Raw genomic sequence first — 20507 nt, forward strand, 5'->3', positions numbered from 1 at the left:
GCAATCGATTGCGCGCGTTTACAAGAAAATTGACATCACCTAGACAGCGTATCACCTCGCCAGGCGTCAGATATTTTCGTCCCTTGTTGCGTAATGGATAATCGCGCTGATTCGACGACAGAGTTAAGTTTATTGTGAAAACTATCCGCTGCAGTGAAGGATTTGCTGATGCGTTCCACATTCACAAAAGACTTACGCTTCGTGTTTGTGATACTAAATCACTACAACCGGGAAACGAATTGATTCTTACGGCGTAGTTGAGAAAGATATTACCGTTGGGATAGGACATATTTCAGATCTCTTTGCTTTTTCCACGTACTGAATATTCATTTTATACCGGAGCTAAGACGCATTTAACGATGGCGTGTCTAACAACGGTCGTCTTAAAAGTTTAGAGTTAGTCAATCGGATTGCCAATCATAAAATAATCCAGCGTGTAGCCGGAATTATAAAGGTTTAAACGGCGTCGTAAGCTGCGCGCTGCAAATCCTGTCTCAATTATTTCGAGAATTCCTTTGCTCATATCTTTCGCGCGGATCACCCTTTATAACAGGGAAGCGACAATTAGCCGCATACGGTGCCATGGCCGTTAATTTATATTTCCTTCTTTGACTAACATGCTTTGCATATCTTCCCCTTCCAGCGGAGATTATATTCCCTCTTAAAATCAGCTTTTCGGCGAACCCCGTTTGCTGTTTGCTGTCCGTCAACATGACTGGATGTCGCGTGACCAATTGCGTTCCCCGTTGAGTAGATCAACTTCAAAAAGAATGCAGTAAAAAGATGAACGGCTAATTTCGCAACTACTGTTTTCGTGCGTGTATAAAGACCACATCTGCCGGTGCCATTACCGCGATCGCGCATGTTGCAGACTTATGGAGGTTGTATTTCAGGTGATGGCTTACCGAATTAGCGACAAAATTCCTAGAGAAGGATAGCTAGACAACAACGTGAGAGGCGTAGACGCGGGTGGCGTGCCGACAGCTTTTCAAATATCGACTGCTACCAATCGGCCGGTGAGACCGTGGATAATATAATGACGCCGCGAGCCCGAATTGCCATCTGTTGGCGATACGCGCTGAAATTCGAGTTGAACAAGTCATTTCGTAAAACACAAGTAGGGATTAGAAACTAATTTGTAAATAATTGAAATTTTTCAGTGCTCTCGACAGTAGTACCACTTTCTCCAAACATTTCAGATTATCTGCTCTTGAGACGGATTATGTTGCAGATACAGCCGTTCTTTTATGGTTCTAGCGTAGGTGTCTATGCGACTGAAAGAGATAAGCGCCAACAGCCCGATTGCGAACGAGATGTTATAGTAAAGAAATGGAAATGTGGTCGCAGTTTTGCGAGAATCGGTATTCTGATTTGAGGCATAGATTGTTCGCAGGGGAAATAATTACGCAAAGTGAGTTCGACATCATTGTGCTGAAATAGTCCTATTAAACGTCGGTTATTGATTGTATAATCGGATGTATATTATTCGGATGCCGGAGCTCGTTCACAGAGATATTCCAGACTTAACCATTGTTGCATCATGTTCGAAACTGTTGCTGTACTGAAGCTGTTGATATCAGCCATAAGCCTCATATGTAAAAACTATGACGGACGGAATCAAGTTTATTTATGTCGCTACAGGGCTAGTAACGCTATGCGAAAAATACATATCTATTTACGGTGACTCTCCAATGAAGGAATGCGAAAAGTGACTTTTCGATCACCAAGGAATTGGTTGACTTGAAAATTCGATTGTGATGATCTGGATAATTTGCTGGACCATTGTCGGGCCAATAGTTCTCTATCACGCATTCAAACTGACATGGCGATCTTATATTCTCTGGACTGCCCAGGACTCCACTTCTCCGCATCGAGATTTACCGATACCCCCCGGAGATTTCGGAATGCCGATCATCGGAGAAACCCATCTGTGGGCCTTGCAGGTGAGGCGAAACTGGAGTGTTGTACGTAGCTTTTCGTTGCAAACAGGAAGCACGACAATGATGGCCGCAGACTTTTGAAGGTAGCTTTAGCAACCACCGATCACTTTCGATGTAGCGAACGATCGTACATTCTGTGTTTGTGTACACAATCACTTGTTGAGCTGTACGTTGATGATTATTCCCACGGCTGCGTTATTTTGGGTGGAAACACGATTTACGTAAATGTTCGAGATTCAACAGATTTTACACATTAATCTATTATTAAGAGCATATACTGAATCGTGAGACTGGTAGCAGTGTGGAAACATAACTAGATAGAGAATAACACGCCGTGATTGATGAACGCGGATAACAAATGAACATATTATGAGTTCGCTATGCTGCTGCGTGGTGTAAATTAGATAAAGAGCTTCCGTGTTGTTATGGAATAATCATCACATATGGTTACAGTAATGGAGTTAGACGTGTCAGCGAACAGTCGCAGCTTTTTCCAATTCCGGCATAAAGCGCTGATCGTATATGCAATATCCGCCGAACGATTGATTCATCTGTCGCTTTCACCAGGGCAGCCGGTTCAATTCTAACCGGAGAATGAAATACGGAAAAGCGTTTTCCACGAACTTCATCGGCAGGACGATGGTCAAAGTCACGGGCCACGATTACGTGAAGCAGGTGTCCATTTTCCAAATACGCCCACAAGCGTAAATTTAAATCCACGTGGTTTCAAATTACAGATTCTGACCGCGAAGCACGAGACTTTGGCCACGATCTGGCCGACCACTGTGCAGACGATTCTCGGGAAAACGGCAATCGCGAATTCTGTTGGCAATTTGCATAAGCATCGGCGGAACGCTTTCCTAAAAGCATTTACGAGAGACGCGCTGAACAAGTACCTCCCTCACATTCAGGAAACTGTACGCGAAAAGGTGAGGAATAGTCGGAGGCTAGTCGCTGGTGAAGTTAAATCAACCCCATCCGTTTTCTGTCGTTGATCTAGTAACGGTTATCACTAGTTAAGTATGGCCTCTTGCTTGATGTGAGCTCGCAGTATGGGCAGTTTATAAATTGGCAAGGTTGATGAATTTCCGATTTAACCGTGAATCGGAATGATTGTCCTAACAACTGCGACTACAAAGCGCGACTAGCACGTCGGCAATCGGGTACTCTGCTTTATGGTGACAAAAACGGGTAAAAGGGATGGTGTGCACCTCTGAAAGGTTCAGGTTCGTGTGAACTCGAATCTTTTTGAAAGGTTCTGTGTGAACGCCAACGTGAACCTCATGACGTCGCGCGACGTCATATTGCTAATTCCAACCCTTCATTTCAGTGAAGTGATATATTAATGTAAAACATGATTAAGCGGCGACTTGGGCCACATTATGCCACTATGCTGAAGTACATACTGACTTATCATCTGGAGCAATCAAGTGATATATTAATCCCATAAAATCAATATCTTCCGTTACTTTGCCAACAATTTCGACGAAGACTTGCAAGGGTCTTAACGGTTCAGGCTAGACCGGAATATGTATTCGGCGTCTGAGTATTGCTACATTGATATTGAGCGGAGTGTAAAAAGGGTTTATTACTGATATTATCCCATTAACAAGTTATACAGGCGTAGCCAACACTACGCAAGGATTTCTTTTTATGATACAACAAATATATGAAATCAAGATTGTTCCCGTACGCTAGGGTTACCATATTTTGGAAATCTGAAAAGAATTTTTAGAATTTTCAGACTTGCAAAACCGGAGGGGAATCCTGAAAAATGGTCAATTTTTCCCACTTCGTGGTAGGTTGACTAAAAAGTTAAATCAACTTTCTCGACCTGCGACGAAAATACAGTTTTTCCTCCACGTTATCAGATGGTTAACTTGAAAAAAAGGTCAACTTCCCCGTAAATACCCGCCAGAGCGTTACTTCGGTGCTGATTTACGGCTTCTCAGTCGAATTTGGCCGTAAATTTGACCAGAATTCTAAAAAAAGAGGACAAGGGGCGTCCTCCGAGGACACTTTCAAAAAAGTCAATAAAGAGGACAAATCCCCTTAAAAGAGGACGTATGATAACCCTACCGTACGCCTGCTAGATTTGTTTCACATTAGACAACGATGAATTCTTTATATGAATTTCATTGACTGGTTAAAAAAACATCATTCGCGGACTATACCCACATGCAGCGTATTTTGTTCCTGATATTGTGTGATTGCGGGTCGTGCTCACAACAGAGAGTCACTAAATATTTACAAACGGAAAACTGGATGTTTCGAGCAAACTTCAGTAACAAGACAAGTGAAATTGTTGAGATTGTCAATGTGCAAGCTCGTTTAGTGTTTATTTTGTTATGCTGCAAAATGTTATAATGACGTGGAAAATTATAATATATGATAAAGGTTCACAGTGCGTCTGCAGAACCTACCAAGGTTCGTTTGCGAACGCGAACCTCTAAATTTCTGAGATTCGCACACAGAACGCAAACGTGAACCTCACATTCACACCATCCCTAGTAAATATGTATCGATGTATCAATTAGACCCAATTTTTGAAATGACTTTGAAACACGCAACAGCTTGACATGGCGATCTGGACCGGATCAAGTCAGCGGTCTCATGTTCGAGGACGCGTTTGTAATTGTTATTGTTATCATATCTCCTATAGTAGGGTCGCCATATTTTTAGATCCGAAAAAGGGGACGCTTTTCAAAAATTCTGAAAGCTACAGAACCGGCTAAAAAAAATTGGTGAATGTAAAAATATTTCTATCAATGCTTCTGTGTTGACTAAAAAAGGTCATCACTTTGTTTCGACTCCCGACTAACCCGCTAATTCACGATACTTTTATAGTGTTGACTAAAAATAAAAAAGTCACCATTTTGATCGACTTCCGCATTACCCATTTTTATACAATTCTGCTTACCAATTTCGATTAGAAGTCGACTTTCTGTTGGCATTTTATTACTTTTTCTGAAAAAAATAAGGGTACAGATTCTCAAAAAAGAGGACATTTAGCCGTCCTCCGAGACCACTATCGATTTTGTGAAAAAAAGAGGACAAATCTTTTTAGTGGAGGACGTGTGGTGACCCTCTCCCACATCCATTAGCCATCCATATGCAGAGATGATCAGTGACTAAATATCTTGTACTCGTTGGAGTACCCAAGTGAGTTTGGTCTTCATTAGATACTTACTTAAGTATCTATGTCTTTTTATATTACTTTCTCTTCTAGCTTTAGTACTCGCTTAGTACAATGAATGAACTTACCATGATGACTGGCTGTGGTGAATGATGGTGACAGATCATAATTCTGCCTTGGTCGCAAAAATGCATTTACATAAATTGACTAATTAACGCTGCAGTAGACTCGGTGATCGACAGATCACTTCGTTGCAGCTTTATCTAGCAATCATAAAGCATATTGGCCTTATTTTATGAACTGAACATCGTACACATCTCTCTTTGAACTTGACACTGTAACCATTTTTTTGTATGGGTCCATGTGTTTCTGATGTTTATGCTATCTTGTTGCCTGTTTTGTTATTTTGCGATGATGATGAATAATTTTTTTTTTCTCTCTCTCTTTCTCAATTTACTTCTCCAAACCAATTACTTGAATACATCGCAACGTCTACTTGTAACCGGAAAGAAATTTCCGGCCTTACTTCCACACTCGTCTGCTGTAATTGCCAACCATGACTATATAGCCTACTATGACCACACATGGATGATATTAGAGCACCCAACGAATTTGAGTTAATGTAATTTCCACTAAAACAGCCCCATACTGTTACGTATATTGTTTTTATTATTGATACCAAGGTTTGTAAATAGTGTTGGATCCGAATCGGTATCATTTTCAGATGCAGTCTTGGTGCGCGGAAGGTTGCCGAGAGCAGTTGGTTTATCCGGAGACGAAGGAGCTTACATTCAACATTGCTTTTCGTGTGCTCGTGGGCCTTGACTTCAAAAGTCGCAATGAGCAAGTCGAGTTATTCAAGACATTTGACACGATGATAACAAATCTCTTCTCGCTACCCTACGACCTTCCCGGATCCGGGTACCGTAAGGTTCGACCAATCGCATCGTTGTTTTACAAACTAGTTTCTGTGGATATTTAAAATTTCCCATGCAGTTATTCAACATGGTTTTCCGTTAACACGCATAACTTATTATGACTTCATTCCGATTATCAGCGTTGCAATATTGTGAAAAGCGTCCAGTTGACAGTTTGATGCCTTTTTCACACAGGCTTTGAAGGCAAAGAAGATAATTCATGGGATACTGGATGATCATGTCCGAAACCTTCGGAAACAAGTGGAAAGCTCGAACTGTCTCGGTGCTCCAACTGATACCGATGGGAATACCAGCGTTTTGAAAATAGTGTTGGAGGCACAAACGCCTCATAAGGAAAAGTAAATATATATACATTTCATTGCATAAAATTGGATGGCGTTGGAACGCACTAATCGGTCAGCAAACTCTGCAACTCTGAAGGCAAATCCGGTTGTTACGATACAGATGCAATTGACTGCCTGCTCGCGCTGTTTACCATTTACAATGATTTGCAGTGCATGCAAATTGAGCATGACACATTTCACGCGATTCGAGTCGTTGCCGGAAAAATATCATCATCGATATATCGGCCGCGATGCATCGTAACGCAATCAATAAAATAATTCGATAATACTAAAATTTCATGTCACATAACGTCACGTGCATCATTTGTTCCTCGGCCATGTGCATGATATAATCCTATATCTACCCTAGTTCTAGTTCTATCTTTATACTGACCCACTACATACAAGATAGGTTATATACTAAGGTGACCATACGTCCTCTTATAAGAGGATTAGTCCTCTTTTGTGACTTTTTTGAAAGTGTCATTGGAGGACGCCCAAATGTCCTCTTTTTAAAGATTTTGTCCTCTTTTTGAGAATTTTAGGTAAATATAGGGCAAAATACAGTAAATCAGCACTGATTGCACTCCGGCGTCTATTTCGGGCGCTGGACCGGAAAGGTGACCTTTTTTAGTCAACCAACTGATAATGTGAAAGAAAAACTGCATTTTGGGAGCTGAGCCAGAAAGTTGACCATTTTCTTTAGTCAACCGACCACAAAGTGCAAAATATTTATCATTGTTTTAGGATTTTCCTTCAGTATTGCAAGTCTGAACATTTTAAAATAGTGTCCCCCTTTCACATTTCCAAAATATGGTAACCCTATTATATACTGTCAAAGAAGTCATGTATTCTAACTAAACCATGGCTACATTTTGCTTGCACCCATGCACGTGTTCTGTACACCCATTCTACTTGGTGTAAACGAGTCAATTAACCAATTCTTGGGTGGTAGGGGTAAAGTCGCAGAATATTGTAGTATTCACAATGTATGCATATTTGTATTAGCAATATATAATCACCGGAGGCCTCATGAAAATGCTAGGCTGCCTAAAAACTCCTCGTCTTGAGTTTGGCTAAACTTCAACCCGTAGAAGCGAAGTTAGTAGGGTAGAAAATTGTGAATTGAATGAGAAAATTAAAAAAACTATTTTACTCAGATTTCACTGAGGACCCCATGAAATTGTTAGGTTTGCTCCAAAAACGCTGTTAAACAAAGTTAGCTCAATCCCAATCCGTAGAAGTGAAGATATTATAGTACAAATGTCAAAAAGAAAGTACTAACGATGGAAAACTAAATGTTGAATGGACATCCCGTTCCATAGAGAACTAATTTTACTATTCGGTAAGTGTTATCCTACCCATTAGAACTGATCCATTTTAATGAATTGATTTCCTCTAGTCAATATAAGACTTTGTGCTTCAGTCGCGAGCAAGTTGACGAAACCTGCGGCATCACCGAAGGTCTGGAACAGCTTGAAATGACAGATACGGAATTGAAAGAGACAACAGTGGAAATGCTATTCGCCGGCTACCAAACGACAGCCAGCGTGTCCACCTCCGCGATAATAAACTTGATAAAATTCCCTCACGTCTTCCGCAAGTTGGAAGAGGAAATGCGGCAGTTCGGGCTTCTGAAACCGACCACATCTCGTGACTCCCCGACCGGCACCGTCGACTCGGACGCAGCCGCCTTCCCAGACGAGGGCTTTGCGTATTCCGGAATTCGGCACCGGAAATCTAACTCGGACACGCTGAACAATAACCAAAGTGTGGGGGACTCTAAAATTACTCGAGACAAAAACAAAGTGTTGACTCTGGAAACGCTGTCGAAAATGACCTACCTCGAACAATTCTTCAAAGAGATTTTGCGCGTTATGCCACCGATTCTCGGCGGATATAGATTGGCTCTCAAAACCTTTAGACTTGGGGTAAGTGGATCATTGTACATTTTTACATAAGCAGTAAGCTCGGTAACAAGTTTTGGAAAGAGTCATTGCAGGATATTGCCAATGTGACTCTGGAAGTGGTGTAGCCAGGGGGTGAAATGTTAGGTGTCGTTGCCCCTCAAATTTCGAACTTCTGCATTAACACGTCATCGACGTACAATTAGTCACAATGGATCTGAAGTCACGCCATTGTTATAAGTAGGACCGGGTAAAATCGAGTATCTGAGCGATGCGATTCCGAATCGAGTAATGTTATCAAATATTATGACGTCATATACGTATATGAATGATTTGGAAAGTAGAAATATGTACCTCTTATGCGACCACGAAGAAAATGATGCCAATTATATATCACATAAAAGATATTGTGGCATTTCTGTAATCGCACTTGTTTTATTGCGCTTTGTAAAATTGCTGCAAGTTGATCACGACTGTTGAGAAATTTCGTTTTCACTGAAGTGTTTCACTTTACGCTACATATTTTACATGCTATAATTTAATACGAACAATTGAGGTTTCAACGCTTTCACGGTGGGAAGAAAGTATCGAAACGATAATTCTCGCTGATAGTATAATTCTTAGTGACAAAGGATACACAATTTCATTTAGGGTTGCATTTAAAACAAAAATCAATTTAAAACAAACATGTTTAAAACATCTTTTTAAAGTCATGACGTCACGAACATTCAATTGTTACGTCACGGTGGGTCGACATTGACAATTGAAAATATAGGGTAAATATAGCTTCTTTGACGAAATATCGGCAATATTGCTGTTGAACCGACTATTTTGAGGGTTCCAACCATCCCATATCGATATACGTCGGCTATATCGGGTGGTAATTGTTCGTGGGATCATCCAACATGTTTTTGGAAAGTATTTACATACTTATGGCATGATTTTACAACTTGAAAAAACACAATTTTTAGTAAAGGCCTTTGATTAAAACATTGTTTGAAACATGTTTTAAAACACCGTTTGTTTTGAATGCAACACTTTAAGAAAATCATATCTCCTTGAAGGACTGGAATAATTTCAATACATACTTGATTTGAGTTCGGCTACTCGAATCGTTGTGCTCAGTCCCGGATACATCTCGATGGCCCAAGAATAGTAAAAAATAATATAGCTCCTGGTGTATTATGACCATTGATGTCGAAACACCATGGTTACCAAAAATCAAGCAACAAACTTTTAATTGCATGCCGCTCGCAGAAAATCGGTGTCTTGCAAAAATACGACAGTGGACCATGCTACAAGTCTGCAGATCATGATTCATAATCTGCAATATCGGTCTGATTTCAAATGACCATAACTGTCGAACCATGTGAATACCAAAACAATAACATCATCATGCGGCTCGCTTTTCTAGCGACAGTTATACATGCGTCGGTCTCCTGACATTCGATCAGTACATAGCACGCAATTGCGTTTGTGATATATTGAACATATGCAATACGTAATGTGCCTGCGATTCAATAGTTACAGCCGCGTGTGCTTATTGATTGCGGTAGTAGACGAATCAGCCACACCTTCTAAATGCACTTTATCGTATGCAATGTCTACGTTTGCGCTGTTGCTATAACACATCACATCGACGGATGATCGGAATCGCAACGCGAGTCTACAGTTGTCCAACTGAATGAATTACATTCTCGCGGGGTCACGAGAAGGCGAGCGTATTTTTAGCATCGCACGGCGCGTTACCTTGACGCTTAGATATCCATACACGCTGTAGTTATATCATCATTTAAGATAGGTTTCGAGGTCAATTGGCTTTCAGGCCATTTCAGATTATCATATCCGGGCGGTTTACCTTACGTTGAACGGTTGAACCGTAATCTAGATAAATTGGAGGCTCACGTTCGCGAGATTAAAAAGTAACTTGATTCTTTCCAAAACGTGAACTTTTCCCACCGAACCGCGCACGGTAATTATCGCATAGATTATCTCCACACCGGGCCCGTTCAGTGATAGATCGCTATCTCTTAACTCTTGAACTTCTGAGGTGTTTCGGAAATTTATTTTTCAATACACCCACAACATGTAATCACGATATGTGCTTCTAAAAAACCTTTTTGGTGAAGGTGCTTCCCGGTTCGGCTGAAACACCGGAAACCATCAATCCTTTCGGAGCATAATGAGGAATAAAATCTAATCTCATTTCTTGTTGTTTCAAAAGGAATATCGCGTGCCGAAAGGTTGGACTATAATTTACAATATCCGCGATACGCATGAAGCGGAGTGGGAACAAGAAACGGAATTCAATCCGGATATATTCGCTCCTTGCAACTGGAAAGACAACAAAGAGTCACGATACAGGTTGGTCTACATAATCTGGGGGCTGTCATTGCCAAATACTTATTTTACCCTTGCGTTGTTCAACTGTGTAAGCGACAAAGATACATTTCGTCTTGCGCATGAAATACAATTGACCTTCCATGACCCACTTATAGCTTGGAGAAACATTCAAAGGCATGACATCTAAATACGACACGCATAATTAGACATACCATGTACGCCTCAAAGAGGTCAACACGTCCAGAAATATAGACCATCATTATACTATTCTTTATTCGCAGTAAAACTGGTAAATACACACATAATCCGTGGAGCAACCTGCCCCTAAAGGAAAATGGCGAGATTGGAGTAAACTTTTAAAATTTCAGTAATACAGTCAAATTGTTATTCCTATGCAATACATGGTAGTAAGGTAAAAAGTAGAAATGTAGATAAAATCGTGACTTTAGGCCTAAAAAATCACAAATTAGCAAACGAATGTTCTTCTGCTCTCTTGGCAAGAGAGAAATGTGATCCGATTTAGACGATATTTGATAGTTATTGACCTGGACTGTAAGCGCAGAAATCTTGGAATAACCCCTAAAATATTACAAACTTTCTTTCAAATTTCTTAGATGGATTCCGTTCGGTGGAGGGTCAAGAACGTGCGTCGGAAAGGAATTCGCGCGCCTTCAATTCAAAATTTTCATGATTGAACTCATCCGACATTTTGGTCGCCTAGAATTCGCTAAAGGAAAGCCGCCGAGTATGTTCGCGGTGCCCTTTCTCCATCCCACCGATGGCCTACCTGTAAAATTAAACAGACGGGAAGACAAGAAGCCACATGACGACGTGAAGTGATATTGGCAAAGTGCTTGGATTCAATTAAAAATTGCTACAAAATTACCACACCATAATTTATTCACCATCCTATTATATATTGCTCGAATATATGGGCTGCTATTTCTCCCTTTATCATATGTCGCAAGCCAAAGAAATCCCAAACCTGTATGCTATGAATACATCGGATTAGTATGAAAGGAAGGATAACCAAGCGGATTACAGAGGAAGTCACACCAGAATTGAACTCATAAACTATGAGCATGGCGGTTCGGATCTCCAGAAGGATGAAGACCGATAAAGATGATGAATAATTTTGCGTACCAACTTCGACTTCAGTCTGACTATAATACATATGTATTCGGAATCATATAGCTGACTGAAGGGTTTGCAATTATTCTGCTTTTGCGTAGCAGTTTACTCGTGTAACACACTTTACTCGTTGCAAATATATTACACTGTGTTTATCACGATATGTAAAATACCGTGACGAGTCAGTCGATAAGGTGTGGTTTTGGTATTCGGCGCAGAAATTTGTGGCGGAATCTAATCGTGTTTAAACTATAGGGTCAACATATTTGAAATCTGGAAAGGCGGGCACTCTTATGGAATGATACAAGTTAGTTTACCGAAATTGAAAACAGCTGATTTTGAAATATATAATTGAAATCTTGTTGTGCTGACTAAAAAAGGTCATCAATCGGATTCGACTCCCTTATTACCCACTTTTTAACGATACTTCTTTGGTGTTGGCTAAAGAAAGAGGTCATCACTAGGACTCGACTTACGAATGACCCTCTCGCACTCGCATCACGTATTTCGCGTCAAAGGGTCCTCGGAGGACATTTTCAATTTTCTGAAAGTGAAGGACAAATGTACATGTAGTAAGGGTAACCCTAATTTAATGCGTTCTTGTATGTGCTAACCACTGAGTCGTCGAGTTTCAAGCGTGTAATACAAAGTACAAAGGCCAGCGAAGGGAAATGTGTCTTAGGTACTCATACACACGCACAGAGAAAGAGAGAGAGTCTTAAAATTTGAATTTTTTATTTTTTGTAATAAATTCAAAAACTTCAATTGGCTCTGCGTCGGCTTCTGTTGGTTTGAATTAAGCCAAATCTGACGTGCAGCGTTTTATTAGGCAACTCAACAATTTATTCAGTGAATCCCAGAAAGAAAAAAATATAATTTTGAACTGCCCTTACCTACACACATTGGCCAGTTAAACGCAGTTCAGATAGATATTCTGACCGTTGCAAGACCGGGTATCAGTCACAATCTAGCGACGGTCTATGGATGGCGCGGCGCAACAATGACATTTTAAATCGTTGACCAATTCAGATTATTGCCGTTGTTTAAACTTGGAAGCCCCCCAGTTTGAGAATAAGTTCGGTCTATAGTTGGCGTTAGAGAGGAGCTGAGTATCATCAGGCGACAGTGTAGTACTAAATGAGGAGGTATCAGAAATGTGGTTGACATATAAAATGAAGAGAACCGGCCCAAACACGTAGCCTCCGGGTACACCACAAGTAACCAAATGAGGAGAGGGCAAGCTGTTGGGGATTGAAACCATTTGTTGGCGTCCAGTGAAGTAGCTTTTCATGACTTCAAGTTGTAGACCAGGGGTGGGCCACCTGCGGCCGTAGAAGGTAATTTGTGCGGCCGTGAAACGTAATTTAATTAGTATGTGTGGGCGGCCGTCGACAGGCAAATTGAATGTTTGATTAATTGAATATTAAATAATCTCGAAATTTTCTTCGCGCTGTGCGCGATTCTATGCTATCCTTCATAGTAGCGCCCTTTTCAATCTGAGCTCCACATTACAGACGGGAACAGCAGATAAAAAGGATATGCCCCATGTAAAAATACTAACTTAGAATAGTGTAGTTCTCACGAAATAAATTTGCTTCTGGTACGTTTAGGCCAGTGGTTCCCAACCTTTTTTCACCCACGCACCATTTCGAGGTTTTATGCAGTGCTCGCGTACCACCTACATAAGTTACGCGCGCTAAAGGCGGTCAAAAATGTTTCCGTTATTTATGACGTCATAATGACGTATTTGACCTATACAAGGCATAATAGCGAATACTAATAAACTATAGGCATTATCAGCCAGAGTCGATGAGATTCATGGAATCGTTTTCACCACCAGTCACAAGAAGAACAACATAATGAAATAACAGCAAACAACAAACGTCAATTTATAGAATGCGATGGCTGCATTTGTTTATTTTCCACTAGCTCAGCGGTTCTAAAACTTTTCTAGACCCCCCTGTTTATGATAGTGAAAAATTGCGCGCCCACCCTTATCGTCATATCACAAAATGCATCCAGAATGCTAGCAATCCCAGCAAATAATTTGACGGCATGGACTGTTATGACAGTTGATAAGAGAATTCTCAATTATGCAATTAGGACTAGACACAGAGCCAAAGAATGAAATGAAGGTAAAAATTTTTTTCAGTTGGCCGCAGCTTCGCGCCTCCTTCAGATGCTTTCACACCCCCAGTTTGAGAACCACTGCACTAGCTGGTCGATGCGTGGCATCTGTTTGCTCACAGCGCACCGAAAGTCATACATGGGCGCAACAAGTCGGTTTCGTTTCTTCGACTTGAGTCATCAGAGATGAAAATCCTTGCTCCCACGTAGAAGGGAAAATTAGCAGCTAGGGAATAGCATGAGAAGCGAGAGTCGAGTACGAGGAGGCCATGCTAAGCCTGAAGTTTATTGGAGAACAATCTTTGTGTTCAACCTCACCGGATCTAATAAACTCCCGTCGGTCGAAAAAAACAGAATATCTCGCGTACCACCTGGCAGACCTTCGCGTACCACTAGTGGTACGCGTACCACAGGTTGGGAACCACTGGTTTAGGCCAAGGGCGTAGCCAGAAAAAAAATTGGGGGGGGCGAAATTTTGGATGAGTCAAAGGGAGATACAGAGCGTTTGTTTCAAGATACCGCCAGCCGCCACCTGATGTAGAAGCCTCCTACTTTCCCACGAATTTGTGTCGGTTCACTAAAATTAAGATGAACGTCACATCTGCATACTTTATCGCGGCGTGTCTGGTGCAGACATTGGGTAATCGTGATTAGTAATCGTAATCGATTACGACGATTACAGCATTTTCAAGTAATCGTAATCGCAATCGATTACATTCGAAAAATATCCGAAGTAATCGTAATCGTAATCGACTACTTCCCATATCTAATCGATTTCTCTGTGAAAGAACGATTACTTTTTATTTGTACAAGGACTATGACATAAACTGAACATTCGTGAACAAGGAAAAGATGTTATACCAGGTTCGTGACAGCACAAACGTCTGATTTTCAAACGCCACTGCTCATTATTACGTCAGAAACAGCCTTTTAGCTTTGTGCGTCATTGTGTAAGAAGTGTCCACAGTAAATAGCTATTCGGTGTACCTACGTCGTCCATTAGACTGATCGTAAGAACACCCGCCGTGCTGTATATCAGGTTATCAACGCGTACCACACGCCACTACCTCGCAGCAGTATTATTTATCTCCGCTCTGCCTATAGATTAAAATAGTACCTTATGTGTTGATGTTTGGTTATGCTTATGCTTAGTTAAACGCAGTTTGACCGTTGCTGCTTGGCGAGCAGTAGGCCTATCCAGTCCGTACGTAGCCTACACCGGACAAAGATTTGAAATTTTCTACTCGTCAAATAAAACATTGCGGTTTCCACGAAGCAGTAAAACTCAACAGCTGGTGATATATATATCATAAGCGAGCCGTTTTGCCATTTCTCGTAACGGCAGCTTGCAGGACAGAATCTGTATTAAGTTGAAGACATAATTTTACGTTCGCTTCGTCTTATTCTCATATGACTCTACTTCAAACGGGCGCCTATCGTTATTTCATAATTATTTATTCAACATTGGGACCTGCCGCCAAGGCCATGGGCTTATATATCATGTTAGCGTGGGTTGTAGCTGGAACCAGGACCAAAACAGCAATTCGTCTCCCAGTCCAAACGTTGGTCTTTGGCCCCCGTAGGGTGGTAATCTCAAGTTGAAGACTGAAGTTCGTCAAGAAATTTAGTAATTGCAATATTTTACTATTAATTTTTAATCCTCTCTCAGCCCGCTATGGTTAGATATACCTGTAGAGTTTATTTGTTTGAGGTAATCATGGTGTTTGTCGACTACCACATACATTTACACCTGGGCGATTATATGCATTTTCGATTCCGTATCTGCCGACTTGTAGCACGGCCCACTTCTAAGCTTTTTCTAAGACATCGCTTACGGGGATGAGGCGGCGAGGAGGAGCCTAGATAAACCTCCAACACTTAAATAGGAATTCCGAAGTCGACCTCGTTCAGACTCGAACCCGCAACCCATTGGTGTTGCAGCCGTGGATTATACCACTGCGCTATCTCGCCACACGATTACCTACCTGTAGAGCTGGGGCAACATAATTCATAATTATGACCTCTGGTTTTTTGTTATAATTACTTTTGTGTGTGTTCTTAATTCGTGACCTCCGGTTTGTTATATAATGAAATGATATTGTAGTGGCTCAAACGTAGTAGACTAAAAGAAAAACTTTCTTGACACGCATAAACAAATTGTCATGTCTTTATATCTGACTGCATGTCTAGCAACTCAAGTTGTAAATTACTATAGGGTCAGTGGCCACATTAACTACAATAGGACTTGAAAACATTTTCATCATGGTTAAAAAGCATTCATTCAATGCGGCCGTTGAACTTAACAATCAAGTCAAATAATCAATTGGTTTGCTGGTCAGATAGCGTTGTAAAACGTGTTGTAACACCACCTGCACTTAATTAAGTCTGGTGATGAGCAGACTTAAATTTGAGTGCCGATCCAGACGCATTTGAGTGTGAGCATACTTTTTGACATGAGTAACGAAATCGTTGCTGAGTAGAGAATCGCTACTCGACACCAAAGGAATTGGTCTTCGCCCTAAATTATAAACTCCAGACTCCAAGCAAAGCAAGTGAAATTTTTGAATATCACTTTTTTTTGTTATAGATTGATTTTTTATTATTTTTGTTGGATTTTCCAACGTCAAGGGGAGCCGCAAGTTGGCTAGCTGAGAGCCACATGCAGCTCTCGGATCCGCGGTTGGCAATCATTGATCTAGAGAGGATTTTCAAGTTAATTAGATCTCTCGAAAAGACTCTATAACCTATGTTGGTTTACGAAATACTTTTTGAGTCCCCTTCGAGCTCGCTCTTCACCCTATTGGGAAATTTGGGGTGCGGCAGTTATGGCCCTGACAAGAATGCAAATCGTTGGGCGCGATAAATTGACCTCTATGAAAATGGGCAATGTATATATTATGACGTAACAAACAAATAACGCATCTTTTTTAACGGGAGTTTGTTATCTCATTAGGCCTTTTCAGCGCAATCCATATATTGTCTGCCAACATAACTTCTAAGATGCAAAATAAATGTAATCGTGAGTAATCGTGATTACATTTCCAATGTAATCGTAATCGTAATCGACTACTTCCCGATTTTGCTGTAATCGTAATCGTAATCGTAATCGCGTCATTCAGAAGTAATCGTAATCGCAATCGATTACATTCATGAAGTAATCACCCCATGTCTGGTCTGGTGTATCGTTGTAACAAAGATTAAAGATATCGCTCTCTAGAGTATTACGCCATCGAAACAGCTATCCGCAAGAGGTATCATCGGGCTATGGGCATTTTCGCAATATTTAGTTTTCTTTGGTAAGTTTGTTTTTATGACTCCGGGTGAACTCTCTTTGCGGTCTCAAAAATGTTGCTACTTGAAAAGATAGTGATCTTTCTTCTCAGCAAAACATCAGTGATTGCTTTAGTGTTATTCGTCTCATAATAATCTGGTAACTTCTGACCTGATGCCGGCCAATCACGGCTGAGTGGACACGACTTTCAATAGGCTAGTGATAACACAGTGTCTATACCCAATATCCGCAACCATTGGCTAGCTTTCTTGCAACAACATGGTCATTGAAAACAAATCATAAAACAGATGTGAGCAAAATTTGAATGTATTGCCAAAAATTATGAATCAATTCTATTTCAACTCTATTCGTCGCCTCGCGCCTGCCATATTCGTAACAACTCGATCGATCTTGTCCTCGTTCATCCTTTTGCGATGGCAATGAATGACACATAAATCTGAGAGGCGATCGAAAGTCATTGTTGAGCGTAGCCAGGTCTTGACCCGCTTCATGGAGGAGAATGACCTTTCAGCCCCCACCGTTGTTGCTGGCAAGGCCAGGATGACCTGGATCGCACTGTGCACGCTTGGATAATCCTTAGCACTCAGAAGAAGGTCAAGTAAACTTTCCTGGTTAACTTGGGAATTCAAAGACGATCTCCAGAGAATTACTTCGTTGCCAAGGTTATCCAAAGAATACAAACGCTCAATCTCATCTAACTTGGCTGGCTTGTTTGGTGGAAGGATGGATAGCAACGCAAGTAATGAGGAGTTGTCCCTGAAACGTTCCCGGAGAGAGTTACTCAATCCGTCGATGTACGGGACATATACCGAACGCCGGAAATATTCCAAAGCCGATTCAGCACAGACGTTAGCACGGTAAACTTGTACCTCAACTATTCTAGTCATTCTCAGCTCTTCTACTCCGAGTACTTCACAGGTTTCTTTGTATATCTGCACTCTGCAGCGAAACTTCCGGGTCGTTGCGGTCGCGGTCAAGAATGCTCTGTAGAGAATTAAACAAGCTCTTCACGCATGGCATGCTGATACCAACAGTCTGGAGCTTGCGTGCTAGTGGTTCTATAAGAGCCGAAAATCTTCCAATCAAGCAAACAGCATAAGCGACCTCAGATTTTTCTAAAGCAGTTTTCAAAGAGAATGCCTTTCCCCTAGTCTCACTGCTTGTTTCCGTCGACAAAGAACCAAGAGCATCTAGTACACGCAGAAAATTAGACTTGAAGGTGCGGATGCTCTTATATTTCTCGGACCTCCTGGTTGGGCAGAATAACGGTATGTTAATCCCCAAAATGCTGCGCCTTTTGGGACTATCTCTGAATAAACGGATAGTTTCCCTGATGATGTCACAGGTGTTTCTGATTACAGGAACTTTACTTTGGTCGTTAATGACCAAGTTCAAACAATGAGAGGCACAGTGTGCAAAGATTGCTCGAGGGTACTTACCATGAATGCGTTTTTGTACACCACTCACGTGACCTGCCATCGTCGATGCCCCATCGTATCCCTGCCCGACCAATCCATCCCAATTGTAGAGGGATGAGATAAAATACTTTCAGAAATTGCTTCTGCGGAAACGGAATCCATTTCAACAAATCCCGTGAAACTTTCGTGTACTTTATCACCTTTCACATACCTCAAAACAATGCTGAGCTGTTCTTTTCCGGCAATATCGCAAGACTCGTCGGCTATTACAGACACGAACGATTCGTTAGCCTCAGCGACGATCTCTTCAACAACCACATTGCCGGCAATCCTGAGCATCCCATTTTGTATGGTAGGGCTAGTGTACTTGGCATTCCCGGACATTCGATCAAAATGTTTTATCAAATATTCGTCCCCAGCGGACATGCGAAACTGAAGGAGCTTCATAAAATTTCCTTCGTGTTGGGAATGCCCACGGAAAGCGATGTTATTTGAGGCACAGAACATCACCGGCTTAACTATCGAACTCATTATATTTCTATTTTCTCTCACTTGCACGCCATGTGCAGTGTTCAAGCTTGTGCACACATTTTGATCATTTTCCATACTTTCGAGAAAAATTTTTGCAGCCGCAGTTGCTTCTTTATGGTAAGAAGTCTCTCGAGGACCCGTAGCCTTTTCAATAAATTTCTTGAAATCGATGCATGGCTTTTTGACAAAAGCAGCATTTTTGAGGTTACCATGCTTCAGACGTGCTTGCATTACAATGCAAATCTTGCACAAACCTCCTCCATCTGAGAGCTGGGTATAGACCAACCATCTGGAATATCTATCATCATCGAGCCACACTTTAAGAAACTTGCGGCGATCTTGCCTCGTAGTATCAAGAAGTGGCACGTTTCTCAAAGCATCCGAAGTCAGAAGTCTATATCTCTCAGCATCGCCAAGCTGCGAATGGTGGTCAAGAATATATCCAATATCGTTTGTTTTTCCCACCTCATATGATTTTTGGGGCTCTGGTATATCGGCAATTACATCTGACGCTTCTACTAGCGAAGGAACACAACTCACTATTCCTTCTGTTGGCTGCCCATCTCGACTCCTCGCAGGGAAAAAGCTGTCCAGTCTTGCTTGTTTCGATTTTGACATTGAAACGTAATGCGGAATCCAAATCAATTACAATCCTTAAGGCCTCTCTACACGGCACCGAATGCTTCACACCTCCTGTCTACACCGCAAGCAATTTGCTTCGTGATCTTTAGTAAACAAAATATCTCACCACAACAAACCCACAATTTAAACTACCCATCAGATAAATATACTATACTATGTGATACCCATCCACTTCAATATAACCTATAGCAGGGGTCACCAACGTGGTGCCCGCGGGCACCAGGTAGCCCGCGACGAACAGATGAGTAGCCCGCGAGACTGTTTTAAAAACAGATCGAATAGCAGAATTTATCAATTTTCGTCATATTATCACCAGTGAGCTTTTAAGAATATAGATTGATTGATTTAGCTATTCTTGTTTAAATCACACTGACATGTAGCTCACAGATGACAATACATAAATAACACTTAAAATGATGATATCAAATATCCTCAATTACAATTAGTAATATACCAACATGTAATAGAATCACAAGATATCGAAGACGTAGGATACGACGCACTGCCCAGTGCCCATACAGGCGACATGACGGAATGCCATCCACGGTCTTCTTGAAATGGCGGGGGGTTCAGTTATGGTAGCTCGACGTTCAGGACAATGCCAAAGTAGTAAAAAGCATTAATATTCGGTAGCAGATAGCGGTGAAGTAACTAGCAGATTCTCAATATGTGTATGCCCACTACGTATTGCATCTTTTGACACAGCTTGTTTCTTTTACACTCAACGCAGTTTAGTACCATATTTCAAACTTTCCGAAATCGATGTTGCTGACAGGTAT

At 41.2% G+C, this 20507-nt stretch overlaps 1 protein-coding gene across 2 annotated transcripts; it reads left to right on the top strand.

The window, feature by feature from the left end:
- The first annotated feature begins 1641 nt into the window (after nt 1-1641).
- Nucleotides 1642-11888, top strand: LOC145441084 (cytochrome P450 26B1-like). 2 transcript variants are annotated; one of them, XM_080318871.1, is made up of 8 exons: nt 1642-1943; nt 2508-2615; nt 2678-2869; nt 5801-6007; nt 6189-6352; nt 7764-8268; nt 10469-10608; nt 11202-11888. In XM_080318871.1, exons 1-8 carry the CDS (start codon nt 1758-1760, stop codon nt 11425-11427), a joined length of 1728 nt encoding a protein of 575 aa, XP_080174997.1. In that variant the 5' UTR covers nt 1642-1757; the 3' UTR covers nt 11428-11888. The 2 variants fall into 2 exon arrangements, with proteins under 2 accessions (XP_080174997.1, XP_080174998.1); XM_080318872.1 differs by having other exon boundaries at nt 1812-1943; nt 2513-2615.
- Nucleotides 11889-20507: the final 8619 nt, after the last annotated feature.

The sequence above is a fragment of the Botryllus schlosseri genome, chromosome 6, assembly GCF_051294905.1.
Source record: "Botryllus schlosseri isolate E-star chromosome 6, Bs_hap1, whole genome shotgun sequence".
Classification (NCBI taxonomy): Eukaryota; Metazoa; Chordata; class Ascidiacea; order Stolidobranchia; family Styelidae; genus Botryllus; species Botryllus schlosseri.

Coding starts and splice junctions, on each gene's coding strand:
- LOC145441084 (XM_080318871.1), top strand. CDS start 1,758: ATGATCTGGATAATTTGCTGGACCATTGTCGGGCCAATAGTTCTCTAT. Junction 8,269..10,468: donor TCAAAACCTTTAGACTTGGG/GTAAGTGGATCA, acceptor TTGTTTCAAAAG/GAATATCGCGTGCCGAAAGG. Junction 10,609..11,201: donor AACAAAGAGTCACGATACAG/GTTGGTCTACAT, acceptor CAAATTTCTTAG/ATGGATTCCGTTCGGTGGAG.